This window comes from Phallusia mammillata, chromosome 3 (genome assembly GCF_965637545.1).
Source record: "Phallusia mammillata chromosome 3, kaPhaMamm4.hap1.1, whole genome shotgun sequence".
NCBI classification, from domain to species: Eukaryota; Metazoa; Chordata; class Ascidiacea; order Phlebobranchia; family Ascidiidae; genus Phallusia; species Phallusia mammillata.
In genome coordinates this window covers 12,992,553-13,011,099 of record NC_137254.1, presented here as the reverse complement: position 1 = coordinate 13,011,099, position 18,547 = coordinate 12,992,553, and the positions used below count along the sequence as shown (strand labels likewise).

At 38.1% G+C, this 18,547-nt stretch overlaps 2 protein-coding genes across 2 annotated transcripts; one reads left to right on the top strand and one right to left on the bottom strand.

Moving 5' to 3' along the window:
* The first annotated feature begins 7,251 nt into the window (after positions 1 to 7,251).
* On the top strand, positions 7,252 to 9,812 carry LOC145219559 (uncharacterized). Its single transcript, XM_080086906.1, has 2 exons — positions 7,252 to 7,418; positions 8,876 to 9,812. The coding sequence occupies exons 1-2, from the start codon at positions 7,267 to 7,269 to the stop codon at positions 9,432 to 9,434; spliced, it is 711 nt and encodes a 236-aa protein (XP_079943032.1). The 5' UTR covers positions 7,252 to 7,266; the 3' UTR covers positions 9,435 to 9,812.
* A 7,187-nt stretch (positions 9,813 to 16,999) lies between these two features.
* Positions 17,000 to 18,518, bottom strand: LOC145217781 (uncharacterized). Its single transcript, XM_080085126.1, has 6 exons — positions 18,421 to 18,518; positions 18,158 to 18,361; positions 17,883 to 18,053; positions 17,687 to 17,813; positions 17,537 to 17,625; positions 17,000 to 17,329 (listed from the first exon to the last, which is right to left on the bottom strand). Exons 1-6 carry the CDS (start codon positions 18,448 to 18,450, stop codon positions 17,036 to 17,038), a joined length of 915 nt encoding a protein of 304 aa, XP_079941252.1. The 5' UTR covers positions 18,451 to 18,518; the 3' UTR covers positions 17,000 to 17,035.
* Positions 18,519 to 18,547: the final 29 nt, after the last annotated feature.

Sequence of the window (18,547 nt, the reverse complement as noted above, 5' to 3'; positions counted from 1 at the left end):
TTCTGCTGTTTACTATTTTCCATTGCCGGGTGTTTCTATTTTATCTGCGCCTTTGTGCCCAAAGCTGTGCCGTGCGCGCCTGGTAAAGATAAGACGTGGCTCGCTGTTGGGTCAGCAGTCTAACTTTGCTTGACAAACCAATTCGAAAGCGGCAGTTCAAATACTCTCACTTTAAATTCCTAACTTTTAAGTACATTTTAACATTTGTCCCTGATGCATATTTAAACACCAAATTCCCTGACATGTCAGGGAAAATCCTGATGTATGGCAACCCTACTTTATACCTTTTACGAAACTATTGAGTCCAATTTAGAACTGCTGACTATCCCAGGTTTCTGAAATATCATTACTGTTTTTACTTGTTGTGAAGACGCATTTTAAGTTGTCACATAATAATGTAGGTCATTGGCTGCAATGTGTATTACCGCACAAGTGTAAGTTGTGTAAAAATAAGAAACGATTTGATTATAAAATGTAACTATTTAACAATATCAGAAACGAGCTCTCACTCTTATTTACTCACTGACTCAGTAAACTAAGTTTAAGGTTAAACGTCGTCTTCTTAAACGGACTAAGAGCTCAGACAGCAGTAGCTCAGGTAGCCCAGGACTTAGTGTACAGAGAAACATCTACAGAGAAAGATATTTTTGTAGTAAGTACGACGTCATCTCGACCAACCCCTACACTTGCGTCAAGCATCACAAAAAATTGAGTCAGCAAGCTATTACAATGCAACAACTGATCCATCTTTTTTACAACATACAAATTTGGCTGCTTAATAACTTCCCATTAAGCATCCATTCAATGTTGTGATTGACTCCGTGATTTTAAATTTCTCCTAGAGACAAATACATCAATCCACTTTAAAACTGCAATTATTTTTAACACATCAATTCCAAGCAAATTGCTATTATGTAGTGGGTATATTAATGATGTGGAAGAATGTAAAAACATACATATAATATAACGTGTCATCCGCTTAGCGGTTAGACGTTGTCATTTATTTATTTCCAGCTCTGTCGGTTTAAGCAGCATCGAGTGAGGTCCACAAGTGATGTAGCATTCACTGCATGTTTAATTCCCTCTTGCTGTGGGGTCGTCCATGTTAGCACAAATATTCCAAAGTTTCGCGGTGTCGATTTATTTGTCCATAATATTCTAGACATTGTTTTTGCATGAATCTAATGAATTGATGTTGTACTTTCAGTTTTTTTAATATGGAGTTGTTGGTCCTATGTTCTTTCCATGAAATTCTTAGCAAGCGACGATAGCAGTACATTTCAAAACTTTGTAGCTAAGCGCGATCGGTCGCTCGTAAGTGCCACGATTCGCAAAGCATATGTTGTATTCTTGATCAGAGCAAATCAATAGAATGACTAAAAGGAAAACAAGCACGGTTTATATAGCACCTAAATCAATTAGCATAGCAGCAGCACAAGAATGCGAATCATGTAATTAAAACGCAAAGTGCGAAATGAGTACGACACAGTCCTCGAAATGCGTAATACTTAACACCTCCCCAACAAAAATACAAAGCTGCGCAATAACAATATTACGTCATTAACAACAAAAACATTGCGGAGGATTGCGACGTCGCTTAGACCGTCGCGGATTATCTGGACCGTACTCGGTGGTTGTCTGGGATGATACTGGTAAATCAAACTTTTTATCTCCCACATGCTCATCTTCGATATGAACATCTTTATTTACCGGTGTTGGAAGTTCACCGGGATTTTCATCTTCAGGAGATGTTACTACGGTTGGAACCCAGTGTGGATTTCTAGTTTGCACGAGGTTGGAATGCCGTGCTACGCTTTGTATTACGGTCCCAAGCACATCCGTGATCCACACTGGGTTCCAACCGTAGTAACATCTCCTGAAGATGAAAATCCCGGTGAACTTCCAACACCGGTAAATAAAGATGTTCATATCGAAGATGAGCATGTGGGAGATAAAAAGTTTGATTTACCAGTATCATCCCAGACAACCACCGAGTACGGTCCAGATAATCCGCGACGGTCTAAGCGACGTCGCAATCCTCCGCAATGTTTTTGTTGTTAATGACGTAATATTGTTGTTGCGCAGCTTTGTATTTTTGTTGGGGAGGTGTTAAGTATTACGCATTTCGAGGCCTGTGTCGTACTCATTTCGCACTTTGCGTTTTAATTACATGATTCGCATTCTTGTGCTGCTGCTATGCTAATTGATTTAGGTGCTATATAAACCGTGCTTGTTTTCCTTTTAGTCATTCTATTGATTTGCTCTGATCAAGAATACAACATATGCTTTGCGAATCGTGGCACTTACGAGCGACCAGTGTGGATCACGGTTGTGCTTGGGACCGTAATACAAAGCGTAGCACGGCATTCCAACCTCGTACAAACTTTGTGCAAAACGATGCTTTTTCGAGTTTGCACGTGAAGTTTCTCTTGATAACCTTCCTTGGGCAATGTGTGGCGGTGAAGGAAAAAGTGTGTCCACCTTTGTTCGCATCTGACGGTTATTGAGAAGTTGACTAGGAGAATATCCGTTCCCAGTCGGCGTCCTTCGATATTGCATGAGAAATTCGATTATCGCTTGCTTTGGGGGCATTGCAGACTTTCTCAAAGCCTGTTTGAAAGTCTGAGCAAAACGTTCAGCTGCGCCATTTTTTGCAGCGTGATAAGGAGCTCCAGTAAGATGAATTATTCCCCTTTCCTTGCAGTAAGTTTCGAACTCATCAAGAGGTAAACGTCGGAGCGTTGTCGGTTACTATCGTATGGGGATACCCGAAGTGCGAAAAGTCAGACTCCAAAAGATCCGCAGTCGCTTTTGCCGTAATGGACTGCGTAGCGTGGATGCATGGATACTTTGAATACGCATCAATCATGACCAGCCAATTGTGACCCATAAAATTGATGACATGATCCACATGTAACCGAGACCAATTTTTTTCGGGTAGAGTCCATGGATGCAATAAAGCTTTAGGTGGAGCATTTTGATGCTCGGCACAACTATGACATTTGTGACAAATATCCATGATGTCTCTGTCAATATTTGGCCAGTAAACAGCTGTTCTGGCCAGTTGCTTCATTCTCTGCATTCCCAAATGACTTTGGTGCAACAACTTGAGTACTTCGTGTTGAAGTTTGGAAGGTATCACCAGTCTACAACCGTCGCTAATGCTTAGTGAATCCGCAATCTGACTGTAACAATACAAGGGATCTCCAACATCCAAATCTTTATGTGGCCACCCTTCTTGTGTATATCTCATCACTTTAGAGCAGTGGTTCTCAAGGTATGGGTCGCGCAGGGTCAAAAAATGGGTCGCGCTATGGTGATTCAATTCTGCCTAAATGAACTTTTTTCATTTCATTTTTTAAGTATTTTCAATTCCTAGTCATGACTGAATTATTGTATCATAGGCATTTTATGTGGCTTTATCTTCGCAACCTTGGAGTATTGCATCATAAGTAAGTGGTTTTCTGAGAGTTTAGATGGCACCCAGCTACAGTACTACCATAGCGAAATACAGGCTCGCAGCATGTTCATAAAGCTCAGATTTGGGTCGCGCACAAAAAAAGTTTGAGAACCACTGCTTTAGAGAGAACACGGTCTTTTGCCGTTTCCTTTACAAGAGCCAAAGTATCAGCGGGTTTCACTTGACTACTCAAAGTTGTGATTGCACAAACCGTATCTGAATCTACGGTTGTTTCCTCCTCATCAAAAGTAGGATCTTTGCCAGCTGGTAGTCGACTAAGGGCGTCGGCGTTATTTATGTCGGAGGTTTTCCTATACTCAATATCGCAGCTGAATTGGTTGAGAAGTAGCGCCCATCTCGCCAAACGATTTGCTGCGAGCGTTGGAACAGCCTTCTTTGGTCCGAAGATTGTCAACAAGGGTTTGTGGTCAGTGACCAAAATAAACTTCCGGCCGTACAGATACTGGAAGAACTTGCGAATAGCCAAAACAATAGCTAAAGCATCTTTTTGAATCTGGTTATACTTTCTCTGACAGTCAGTCAGCGTTTTCGATATGTTAGCTATTGGTCTTTCGCTTCCATCTGCAAGACGATGAAATAAAACCGTACCAATTCCTATGGTGGATGCATCGCATGCTATTCCAATCGGCAGGGTTGGATCAAAATGCGTTAGGACATTGTCCGACGTTAGGAAGTGTTTTAAACGTTTAAAAGCATCTTCCTCTTTCTTTCCCCAATTCCAGGTTACAGGTTTATTCGTAAGCCGGTATAACGTTTCCACACCTGTTGAAAAACTAGGGGGTAAGAACTTGCTGTAAAACTGAACTGAGCCCAAAAACGAACGAAGATTTGACACATTTTCTGGAGGAGGCATATTTAAGACATCGTCGACTTTACTTCCTTCAGCAATACCATCCTTAGTGAGAAAATGCCCTGGGTATTCGACTTTTTCCTGCGCAAATTTGCATTTCTCCAACCGGCAACGTAGACCCTTTTCATCAAGACGTTGAAGCAAACGACGCAAATTTTGCAAATGGTTCTCTTTAGACGAGCCGCTGACCAAGATGTCATCTAAAAATACTGCCACACCTGGCAAATCGTGCGTAATGTCGTTCATTAACTTTTGGAAATAGCCCGGAGCAGAAGAAATTTCGAAAGGTAACACATTTTGAAAAAAAGCGCCTCGATGTGTACTGAGGGCTAACCTCCTCCGGCTTTCTGGGCCAAGTCTGATCTGGTTGTAGGCATCTGCCAGATCTATTTTGGTGAACCCGTGACCTCCAAGCTTCTGCATTAAATCACTTGGTAACGGTAGTGGCTGGCGATGTGTGTCTAGATGGGGGTTTACCGTCACCGAGTAATCGCCGCGTACCCGAACTCTACTAGATGTCTGTCCTGGTAATGGCGCCTTTCGCACAGGCACCACTGGTGTTCCCCAATCTTTAAATTGCACAGGCGTCTATGTACCGTTTCGTATTCCTGCCTCGTAACTTTGATTCAAATCCTCGAGCAAAGCAAACGGAACGGGTCTTGGCTTGATACACCGGAGTTGGATTTTTCATAAACTGCACTTCTAATTCAAAGCCTTGTAAAGTTCCCAATTCTTCCTTAAATACATTTGGAAAATCCATGCAAATCCTCTTGCATTGTGCTTGGAAATCTTTGGATGATTCAATTACAGACACTGATCTGGGAGACAACGTAGTGGTTCCATACATAATGTTGTCCAACGAAATCATCAATTCACGAATGGAACCTATTCCCAGAATATTTAAATTGTTGAGCTTCGTTACGTAAAACGTGAGTATGCTGGTGGCATCTGAGTTTGGAACACAGACTTCAAACGGCAGCAACCAAAAGAATAAGAGAATGGCCGGAAGCGGACCGATAAGCAACGCTTGTGGCATCAAGCTTCGGCTGCCGGTTTATGTAGCACCTAAATCAATTAGCATAGCAGCACAACAATGCGAATCATGTAATTAAAACGCAAGGTGCGAAATGAGTACGACACAGGCCTCGAAATGCGTAATACTTAACAGGTAGCAACAGGCCAAACCAAAGATTTAATAAGATTGCTGATAGTCGTATCTTTCCAGATAGAGCGGAGATTCTGTGTGGCAGCTCTTGCCATAGCCAGCCTCCGGCTGATTTCAGGGGAGTTACTTTCCTGAATCACTTATGCTTGGTCCAAAGTAGGTGAAACTGCTGACTTGTTCTAAAACACATCCAAAGGATGTTGCAATAGCACTTGTTGTGTGATGCTTTGCTACCACCATAACTTTTGTTTTATTTGTGTTTATAAGCAGGCCCATTTTTTTCACTTTGTATTTCCAATAGCCAGTGGCGTATCCAAGGGGGGGGTTTTGGGGGTCCGGACCCCCCCTTTTCAAAAAGTCGTGCGTAAATTAAATAGGCCAAAATCGTTCCGTTTATCACTGCGTGATAACAGGGAGTCGTTATCTCAAAGACGCGAGCCTTCAATGTCTTGTATTGGCTTGTTATCTAATCGCCAATTGTGACGTAACAAGGGTTTAATAAGGAGGTTTATGCGCTAACAATCGGAAAGTTACGTTTCGGCTAGGACGCTGGTAGCAGTTTCTTGCTAAGTGGTAACTGCACTTAGTGCAACATATCAAACTGTTTTTGCGTTTGAACAATGTAAAAGTGTTAAAAACGTGTAATGTTGTGTTGCTTTGATCCGCCAAGCACGTAATAGTTTGTCAAAAACATTAGATCGATGTAAATCGAGTTATGTTATTAGGATAATTTGTGACTTGCTAGGCACGATTTATGACTTCTGCAGTTACCACCTTTAGTGCATTCGTGACATTGCGCAACTTAACAGTAGGATTACCGCTTCAGCAAGAGATTTAGTTCTTTAGAAATTTGACCTTTTTTTAAGCAACGATTTTGATTACCTGACAGTCACGCTTATTTTGCAGCTGCAGTTTGGCTGAGTAAGCTAGATAGCAGCGGCGAAATCAGAAAACTACAAAGCTTTCGCTAAAATTACCTGTTCTTCCTGTCAATTAGATGGGTAGAGAAACCGCCAATTTTGGAAAAAGTGCTTTGCCGCATAACGCGTCGTTTTGAACGACGTGTGACGTCATTAGAGATTTCCCCCCAAAAAATGTTGGACCCCCCCTTTAAAAATTTCTGGATACGCCCCTGCCAATAGCTGAAAAGATCGCTGAAGTGATTGCTTCGATCCAGCAAGCACGACTGTATCATCTTTTTTACATTCAATCGCCACCTGTGTCGTTTTTTTCCGCCTTCGGAAAGTTTCTTTCCTCAATATGTTTTCAGAAGTAGTCAAGTTGAACCAATTAATAAAATTTATTTCAAAAGCCTACGCTTCAAGTAAACACGAAAAAAAAGACGACAACACAACTTTTTCCTATCCTTTTCTATTGTAAACGCCGCAATCTTACTGGTCGCGTTCAAGCGGGACGGATCTTAATAAAGATCGCATTGTGCAGTCCCTGCTTTGCATAAACGTTGTCTACAGTTTGTTTTTGTTTAGGAGCCAATTACAAATATATTTTGTAGTAATTGATTAGTGAGACATGAACATAGACGACTTACACTCAAACCAACCGAATGCAAGGAAAAATTGTTTGTCTGCCGAAGTACAACATCAGCCTTGCGACTCGAAGAAACGGCTTTACAAATGTGCCGTAAGTAAAAAACGCTGCACACGTAAATTTACCATGTAATGTCATGTGAAGTATCGTTCCACTGAGAAACTACATCGATGTAATGTTTGTCAAAAAGGGTTTGGTCAAGCTAGAAATTTAAAAAGACACATGTTGAATCACACTGGAGAGAAACCGCATCGATGTGATGTTTGTGAAAAGATGTTCAGTCAACTTGGGACGTTGAAAAAACACCTGTTAACTCACACTGGAGAGAAACCACATCGATGTGTAGTTTGTGAAAAACAAATGGTCGTTTGCTAGTGTAGCTCGCCCTGCCTCGATGACGACTTGTGAATGGCGGCTACAATGTAAACTATGATGTTCATTGGAAATTATTTGGAGAGTCTGATCTTTGCATCTCAATAACAGCTGACTGATTAACAGCCACACATATGTCTCTTCTTTCTTTGTATTCTTGAATAAGGTTAAAGGCGAGCGTCCAAATCAGCTACACATCCACATGGGGATAAAAATAGAAGAAAATAGACTACCAGATGACTAAAAATAGTCTAAGAATAGACCCAGAATTCCCCGGCGACAAAGTCGAAAATAAGCTATATATATAGTAGAGCAAAATATTGGCTATTGCGTGAAACCTTTTTTCCTTTAAGTTATAGAATTCATTTTATGGCAAAGGTGCAATTTATAAAGTCATAGCGCCCTCGAACCGAGCTGCTATGCTTCTTCTCAAGTACGAGCGGCTGTGTTCTACTTTAAACTTGAAACGGAAACGACAGTATAAACAAGAGGAAGTATGCGTAATGATGAACAAACACCTGTTTGTGCAGAACATTCTAGAATAACAAAATGACTCAAAATATCTTATGACTTGCATGAGAACGGAAATACCAACACTTGCATCCAGTTAAAAAGAGGTTAAACACTTCCCCTACATGCTGTGCAACATTATTGCAAACAACATGCTAACGTTAAACATAAACTTTGTGCACATTAATATCATGACCGCTACACTAGTGATGACGTCATCAAATTTTCTTTTCGTCGATTACTGTATTTTTTATATTTTGTTTCATTGAGCGTTTTATTTGCTTAAGATGGTTTGCAATGATGCTGTCAATGAAGTGTATGTTGATCACACTAAAGTTTTGGTGTTGCATAACATTGTTATAGTTTGAACTTCCATAACTAGCATCTTGTGACATAATCCTGCAAAATATAATGGCTCCTGGTTTCAGCATGAAGTGTATGTCGTTTGCACTTTTGCTAAGCGACGTTTTTATGGTATCAAGTAGCTTTATCTTACTTCCTTGCGACAAAATCCTGATAAGTTTAGCACCTTTTCTAAAAAAAAGATTAAATGCGTGATAATGGTCGTTTTTCGTTAAACTCCCGCTGGGCTTTATAAATAAATTAATGGCTTTAAATAGGGCGACTTCAGTCTGCAGCGCACAAAAAGTAGCTAAAACATTTGTCGTGGTTGTAAGAGTTGGAAAAGCAGCAAAATATCTTTGTTTCCTTTTGTAATAATAGTTGTTCTAAATGTGTTAGTTGAACGCAATAATGATGATCTCATAAGCCAGTAATTGTGGTTCATCGTGTTCGTATCTTCCAACTTTGATTCTTTGCAGACTATATATTTCACTTTGCATCAACGAGAATGCTAGTTAAGTATGGAAGCTTGAATGATGTAATACGAATGTGCCCTTGCCTAATATCTCACAACATGTTTTTGTTTAGGTGCTGACAAGTGATTTGCCTTACATTTATATTTTGCACTAGTTGATTACTCAGACATGAGGAAAAACGGTTTGGTCTCAAACCATCTAAATCCAAATGTTCCAAGGAAATTGTGTTCTGATAACATGCAACATCCTTGCAAAGAGTCGCTAAAACGACCTTACAAATGTGAGTTATGCGAAAAATCCTTCAGGCGTAAGTTTCATCTCTTACGTCACATGATGACTCACACTGGAAAGAAACCCTATATATGCACTGTGTGCGAAAAAGAATTTACTCGAGTTGGTAATTTGAGAAGACACATGTTGATTCACACTGGAGAGAAACTACATCAATGTGATGTTTGTAAAAAAGGGTTTGGTCGACTTGGAGGTTTGAAAAGACACATGTTGATTCACACTGGAGTGAAGCCACATCGATGTGATGTTTGTTACAAACAGTTTAGTCTAGTTGAACATTTGAAAAGGCACATGTTGACTCACACTGGAGAGAAACCACATCGATGTGATGTTTGTGAAAAAGTGTTTAGACAATTTGAACATTTGAAATCACACATGTTAACTCATAGTGTAAAATAATTCCACGGTGTGTTAAAACGACGCATGTCAACTTGCCATTAAAGACAAACAAACCACCAATGCTAGTCTTGAATTTCGCTAAAGTAGAATGTAAAGACACAGAATAATACTCATTGATGTGATGTTTGTAACAAACGCTTAGCCTTCTTAAAGACATATAATAAGTAATACAAACCGACCTTCTAAAAGTTGCTGGGTTAATTTTGCTAAAAATATCATGAGTTGTGTTAAATATTATACTTACCATTCAAATGTTCTGGCGTTTCATATATGTTTTTTGTTTTGGAATGATTGCATAGGCAACCTCCTACCCCTCTTCAGCTGCTAAATAAATAATTCAGGTCTTTGCGCTACCTATTAAAAATTAGCTGAAAATCAGTCTGTCGTGAAGTATGTTATTTTTCCATCAGTAAGCAAAACACCATCGAGCTGCGTTAGGTACAGTAGTTGGAACGACTAGAAAGGTGGTTTAGTTGCTTTTTGCAGATGTAAGCAGCCGGGAAATAAATGTTTCAGTCTGGTGAAGTACTTGAGGGAACGTACCGCCAAATCTTAAAGCACTCATTTTCTTGCTTGAGCTGTAAAAAATATACAAATGCAGTCAGTTGAGAAAAGTTAATGAAATAATTAGTTCCGTTTATATTAGGATCGTTTTAGCATAAACGAATGTGTAAGCAGTTGAGATTGGTAATGTGGTAAGCTGGTAGGGGCTACAGAAGCATCCTTCGCTGTAGATGTGGTGGCATGCAGGTAGAGGTGTATAAAAATGAAATTAGTTTTGACATCTGGCTACTGTTACACAGCAAAAAATGTTGGCTCACTGACGAGCCATTAATTGTATTTTTGGCTCATTACATGCCAATATTGTATTCACTGGATTGTGTTGAGCCAAAACTATATTTTTTGGCTCATGTAAAGCCAGTTTAAATGTGAGCCACTATTTTACCTGTCATAATGGCTCACATACGAGCCACCCATATGTTAACTTTATTTGAGAATATATATTGGCTCTGAATGAGTTCTTGTTTTAGATATTATGGCTCAGCGCAAGGCAAAAAACAATTGTTGGCTCATGCAAAGCCAGTTTTGCTGTGAGCCCATATTTTATTTGTCATATTGGCTTACATATGAGCCACTAAGTATCGAACTTCAATCAACAATGTTTATTGGCTCTCCATGAGTTTTTGTTTTAGATACTATGGCTCTGTGCAAGACAAAACTGTAATTGGCTCACAAATGAGCCAATTGGGTTATGAGTTTAATTATACCGCTATATTTATTGGCTTACCATGAGGTTTTGTGTTGAATATTATGGCTCAGTTTTGGACCATAATTAATTTGTGGCTCAATTTGGGGTTGATTTGACTGGTTAAAGACAAGGTAAGCCTTAGAGATTGATGTCTATCAATTAGGCTATTGAATTGTTATGCTGTCTTAAGATTTGTCATAAAAAAGGTGTATTTGTGTTATTTTAGTACAATACTTCTATTCCAAAAACACCACCACCATATACACACATATAACAGCAGAATTTAGTGTCCAATTTTCAGCATTTAATGTAAATTAACTTCTTGTGATGATTCTGTATTTTGAGACAGGAAAATATGACACACAACAACATATTAATGCAGGTGTGTTTTGATGTGTAAAACCAAACACAGCAACATAGACAGATTGGGGCACGAAGCACAACATGTTTTCTGAGTTTTCTAAACTGAATGTGTTTTTGGAATTTAAAACATAAGCATTTAGGGATTGATTGATGCCATATGTTTCAAAACATTCAACAAAAAAGAAGTGATTGTTATTAGATTTTAAGATAGAAATGATTTTCCCAAGTATTGGCACGTCATTGTCATTTCCAACTTGTATGAAACAGTCTTTTTTATACTTTTGTCCATTCTGAATCAGCCATGTAGTACATCTCAAATTTTCTACTTGTGTTGGTGGATTTACTGATTGTAATATTTGGTCAGAAAGGTGTTGTGAAATAGATAAGAGTGGTCCGTGTTCAACATTGGTGGACAAATAGTTATCATCTAGCAGTTGCATGCAAAAGTGTTTTTGGTGTCTTTTTTTTAATAAACTGTGCTTTGCTTCAAAGCGCATTGTCCAATATTGTATGTTGGGACCAAGTTGCAAGATACTTGATGGTATGTGCAAAATATAGTGTTGCTTTGGTATAATATTTCTATTTGGAAAACATTGTTTGAATAGATGAAGATAATGGGCTATTTCGAGACGTAGCATGTACACTTGTTGTTTCTTGATAGAGAAAGAAAACAAACAACTGGTGATCAGCAACAATGATTGAAAACATACCCAAACTGCGTCATTCATATATATATGTGTGTGCAAAAACAGGGGTAGGAGTCGAGCTAAAGTCCACATCTGTGAAGCAGACTGTCGTAACTTTCCTGAGCCTATTAGATGAACCTTGCTCAATAAAGGTTTAGTTGGCATATCGATATGAGAATAATCAAAATTTGGTATGCTTTCATTAATGTGGTCCAAGCTGATTATTTTCAGATCAATGAAATATGTTAGGACCTCTCTCATGGTGTAAGGAATGTGCATAATGTCTTGTGGTGTACCAGTAAAAATGTCAAAATGGTTTATATCTATCACCACTGAGCGTCTATTGATGTCTGTGGAAACAGTAGTCTCGGATATGCTGTGGCAATGAACTTCATGTGTTTTTATGTCTCTGAGCACAAACTGAGATTCATTGAACTTGTTGTCCATTTCAGCAAATGAGCACATACAAGATCGACATTTTTGCTGGGAAAAGCCAACACCTTCCTTCAAGCCAAGTATCTGATGAGCAGCCAGTGTGTCTGCCACAATAGCTACCAAGCCACCCTTAATTATTTCATGATTACCATCAATTGGAATTGCATCAATCACGTGTTTAAATCACGTGGTTTCTCCAGCGACCATATGTTCGTTTATCGAGATTGCATTTTGTAATTTATATTTTCGGTCGACCTCATTAACCCTGAGTAATCAAGCGAAATGACTGCTGTTCATTATTGTACATTGATTTTGAATCCCCGTATGTCCAATTTCTTTTCCCTTAAGTTTGGTAAAACGTTGCTCGCTCAAGATCCCATTGATTTTAATCTTGCTTTAGGACATTGATTTTAATCTTCCGTTTTTTGATCAAGAATGTTCTATGTATAAATACCGTGCTCAAAAATGTAAAAAATCATTCTCTATTCGGTGTAATTTCGTGCGGATCGTATTCTGTGAAAATTGACCTACATTCTATTTCGCCAAATGAAGTTGTAAAAGTAAGTTATCTGTGTTCGTCTGTTTGTTGTGTTGCTTATAATAAAACTCGTGAAGTAGGGCTATCGCAGTTATTAAACCAGGAGTCGGCTTTGCATTCGCTGCAGAACCTCAATGCCTGTTGAACTCAAAATATTTAAATCATTTACAATTGGAGACAACACACTGTCAATCCTTGTTGTATGCTACAGCTATAAGAAATATAGATGGCAACCTTGATCTGTACATGGGTGGAATATTGAGGATGGTGAAGTGTGTCCCTGACTTGCTCCCTAATGGATTGCACAATTCAACATCATCAAAATACAAAACAATTCTTAAATTCTTTTTTTCTTTAAATGTGCAATGCTCCTTGCTGAGCAGTCCATCGTCAAAATTTATTATTATATCTTCATCTTCTGAGTCATGCATGTTTTCAAGGATGTCTCTAAAAATTTTTGTCTTAAATAGAGCAGTAATAGTCATGTGAAGTGGAATGTAATAAATGTAATGAGGTTTATTGGCAGCAAAGCGCTTAGGTCCATGACCAACCAATGAACACGTCTCACCAATGGCAATTCCTTGAGGCTCAATCAAAATAAAATGCTCCTTATAATATTTTTCTTGTTTATATGGTGACATTAAATTGTTAAAAGCACTTGCCCAACTTTCACACTGTTTCTGGAACTTTTGTTGTAAATTGTCAGTACAGTTGCCATCCTTAAGAAGATCTTTCAAATATAAATTGGCACAAGCAAATCCATTTTCAACATAGCGCTAACGTCACATACGATCGAGTTAACAGCAACCTAAAACAGGTTAGAAATTAACAAAAGGATTAAAACAACACAAAACTCAATAAACACAAAATGCGACTTACTTGCGTTAAACTATGCTTTTCCTTTAATCTTAATATGAAAGAGGCCGCAGATCGTTCGTCTATAAATGTTGGTTCAACGTCCAACTGCGGCACGGACGCAGATTCGTTAGATTGCGGACGCAGATTCGTTAGCGTTCCATTATACTCGTCTTGTTCAGTGTCTAAAATCCGACTATGGCCGCCTCTGTCGTTGGAGATATAATTCTGCGATTGTTTCTTTGTAGCAATTCGTTGTGATGTTGCAAACAATGTCTGTAATAGGTGTTTTCTCTGGCGAATTCGTATAAACAATTTTTGACAACACAACTTATGGACGTTTTTCCATCACAACAATACTTCGCGTGATGTATAAACGAATTAAGGAATTCACCAGACATTTGGCACTTTGACCAATTCCATTGATACCTCATTTCCTTTGCAAATGTGATACAACAGTTGCTTTAAAGTTTAAACAGTACTTTACACAAAATACATGTCACAAACTGTGTCTGTTACGTCATACTTGTCACAAGTGCATTGGAACATCGAGTGACGTAACAATAGCAACTTTGGCGCTTAAACGTTAAGCGCCTTGTTCAGTTCATTATGAATTTGTGGTTTGTGGAAACAGTGAAGATGGAGGAAGTTTACAAAGCAGCAGAAACGTACGGTTTTTCAGAAACTATTATTTCGGCTATTAAAGGTGTGTATCAGTAAGCCTGTTCACATGCACAAATTTACCCGGGTAAATTACGTAAATTTACCCCGATTTTTCAGAAAAGAGAAAAAGAAAAAAGGCAACTGGAGTAATTATTTTGAAAAATTTACCCGAGTAAATTTGGTTGGTAAATTTTGAAAAATTTGGGAAGAACGAAACAATTTCTGAAGGTAACGAGGAAAGAACAAATTATTCGTGCGGATTGATACCTCTTACATTACAATTGAAAAAAACATGTAACACTAATTGTTTCTAGTCACTAAGACGTAACAAATACACTAATGAAATGTTTATTTTTCAAACTACTCACCCGTATCGTTGTAAACAAAGTAGTAGGTCGCCTGATACGCTGTACACACGAAATGCTTTTGAGAGTCGAAAAACATGTGGTTTTAAAGCAAAATTTAAAAATCCAGATAGACTGTAAAGAGCAAAGTTTAGTACTTTAGTCGGGGTTTTTGGTGTGGTGAGAAATTTACTACTACGGTGACAACGAAGCGTAGCCTTCTAACTGCAGGAAGTGCATGCCTTGCTACATTTGCGTTTTAGGATTTAAGTCGAAAATTATACTATAATAAAAAAATGGATTTTAAAAAATATAATACTTGGAGTATTGCCCAAACAAATGATTTTTTGGAAATAATGATAGAACAAAGAGTTATGGAAAAAATAGATGGGATGACGAAGAGAAATAAAGCTGTGTTCAGCGAGGTGGCAATTGAAATGAATACAAGGGGTTACACTTGTGATGTGTAAGCATGACATTTTTTTTAAAGTCTAAAAGTGCATGATTTGTATTCGTTTTTTTACAGCGAGAAACTACTGAAGAAATGGAAAAACTTAAAAAAAGTTTATTGTAAAAAAACCACGACACAAAAGTCTGGGTCAGGTTCAGTAAAGTGGACGTTTTTTGAAAAAATGAACACTTTGCTAAGTGCAAGGCTGCGAACGATGGTACGATTTTACTAACATTTTTGTGTGCGATATTTGATGATTTAATAAAAGTGCGTGTTTCTCAGGCGATAAACAAGAGTGGCATTGACATGCTCCAATTGTTAATGCAAGAAAAAGGTGTGGTATTTCACGAAGCTACCTTTAAATTGTAGTAAATCATAAAGTAGTTAAACAATAACGAATCTACCGTAGAACCTCTGCCACAGACTTTGGAAGACCAAATGCGACAGGATGAAACGCAAGATTCTGTTAATGAAAGTTGGGGTTACTCAACTTGTGTTGTAAAAAGACAAAAATAATTTTATGAAAGTCGTTGCAGCCGCTAAATCAAGTCATTTTAAATTTTGTTGCAGAATTTCAAAGATTTTGTGTTCAGGAGTCATCAAATAATTTTGACTTTGTTTTTTCCCCCGTACCGCCAAGCCCCACACAACCCAGCAACGGTGACCCTCACCCATCTGGCTCCCCATCTACGTCGAATTCCAATTGCGATGCCACGCCAAATGTAATTCGCGGCAACTCCCCTACATCTGCGCAGGAGGAAACCCCAGCTAGGCGACGACACAGAAGAGGTAGTCTGTTGTACCATCTTGCGTAGTAGCATAATTAAAAACTGTTTTAAGGTCAGACGGAGGTGGAACAAATTACTTCTGCGCTCAGAGAAGAAAGCGAAAAAGATAGAGAGTGTTTTGTTCGGTCAATGGATTTGATGCGCAGTTGCAGTTTTTGTCAGCAAGAAATGGAAATTTTTTTCACAAGCTCTAAGCACGCATTTCTATACTGAAGAGGTAAAGGATACCTGTCCCAAACAATACCAAAATTGTTAAAATTGATAACTTAATTCTGATAATAACTTTTTTGATGCCAAAGAATCAAAAATTATTTGAACCAATTTTCGTCTTGTTGTTTCCTTTAAAACACTTTTTCCTGCTTCCACATCATTCAGATCCATTATTACATTTATAAGAATTTGGGGCAGTTTGTAAGTGGCGAACCAATTAGCACTTGGCTCACTTGTTGAAGTTGTAGCAATACTTGTATTTGTATCATCTAAGCATTCTTGCTGCTCTGAAATTTAACATAGTTACCACTACAATAATCAATCCCACGTTAAAAACATATGAACTACAAACTTACGATCCAATTTAACCAGCAGTCGGCTTTTTTGTGGAATTTCATTTAAATCCATAACATCCACCCAATCATCAAACTCATTGTTGTAAGGCACCTGCGGTGCCAAATGCATTGGACACCACATCATATAGCTCACATTTCATTTCACATGATACTATTTTTTTTTTTAATCATTGTATGTTGTATGATACACAAATGCCATTTTTAACTTTTTGCACCTAAAAACAAGAGTTTAAAACTTTTGTATTAGATATAATATTAGTAATATCACAGACTTTAAGGTGAGCAATTCAACTTACTAAGGATAAAACACTGCATTTGACAAACAACAGTTAAGTAAAGTGAAAATCCAAGACACGATTAGTATACACCAGAGAAAACTTGCAGAAAACGTAAAGTACCACCTTTACAAAATTCTGCGAGTGAAACAAAAGCTCACTTTAAACGAGTGAACAACTTCACTCATTGTTTCGAGTGAATAAAAGACTAAATTAGCAGGGTTTTTGGTCGTTTATTCACTCATTAGTTTGAGCTATTGAAAGACTGCAGGTGCTGTATGTTTGGTTCCTTTTTTGCTCACCTTTCCAGCAAAATACACATTTAAAACATCACAATATGTTCAATCGTTTATTTTCCTGGGCACAAATGAACACACCAACACAGTTATTACATCACAGCACTAAGAGAATGGACTGCACCCTTGGCTTTCATGTCCAGGCAGTTTACCTCAAAAAAGTTGTAAAATGTGGTTAATTTGGGATAATAATGAACATTAAAAACCCAAAATGAGGCAAAAAGCTTTTCAAACGCCAGTAGAATGTCACATCCAACTGGCACTGGTGTATGGTCTAAGATTAAAACAAACTGGTCGGGATCATATTTTCGTCCGACGGCGACCAAAAATGGCTGACTGAGTTCTTTTGACTTGTTCTGGGCATATTCAGCAATGTTGTTGCCTGCCTGTAAAAACATTAGAGCTAGTGGGGATGTTCGATACTGTAGAACTATTTTTAACCAAGGCAAATGATAAGCCAAGGTTTGCGAAGATACTGAAAAATACATTTTAAACAAGATTTGGTTTTGCTAAAAAAAAACAATTATACTTGCCTCACTGGATAATATTTACCACAGCCTTCTTATGTTTGTAAACTAACAAAGTCAACTTACCCCCAAAAACTCAATGATGGCCTTTCCTTCTGTTTTGCAGTTCAATGGAGCCAAAACAATTTGCAATGCCATAATAGCAGCCAAATTCTCTACAAAAAAGGAAGGGTTATAAAAGTTTTGCAAAAAAACAAAAAACAGGTAAATGCGTACCATCAGCATATTGGTCAGAAAACCCCTTTTCTTCCACAGCATACTTCAGAATTGGGGGCAGAACTTTTGGGCCAACATCCTTAAGCATGTTTGCATGTGGCTTCAGCCGATAATACTCTTTTAAGATCTGGTTGAATAATTTACAATATTAAAAAAGTTTGCATCTTTAAAAGCTAGACACACAAAACATACTTACCAATTCACCTTGACCAACATCAATAAAACGTGGGTATTTGTGCAAGATATCTGATATTGAAGGATGGTCCTGTTGAATATCCAGCCTCCTGTAATCAAACGTTGCATCCATGGCACTATGTATGAGTGGAATGTTTTCTGGTGAAGGTGCGATTTGCTGAAGCCAAACAATCTAAATAATACAGATTGCAAACATTGGTTGAAATGTAATGCATAAATGCATACTTAAAAGATAAATGCATACAGATTTATGCAAACATTGGTTTAAATTTTTACCTTCTCTTTGATGGGTTGCATTCCTTCATTATCCCTCAAGTCTACAGTGCAATCTGATTCCATGGACGAACTGCTGTCACCACTTGATTTTCGCTTGGGTCCTCGCTTTTTGTATGCTTTTTCCTGTATGGGCAGCTTGTATCGCATTGTTTTAAGTTTGCTTTCAATACTTCCAGTATTCGTAGCAGGATCATAAAAATGTTCCTTAATATAAAGGCAAAACAAAGTTAGGTGTTGTACTAAAAGTAATTTAAAATACTTACATAGCCCTTGCAATTCCTTATTTTGCTCATCAAAGCCGGAAAACATCTTACTATTGATTTTGCAAGTTCAATTTTAAGCAGTTTGGAAGGATAACTACAAAGTAACACCACATTAAAAGCTGACTGG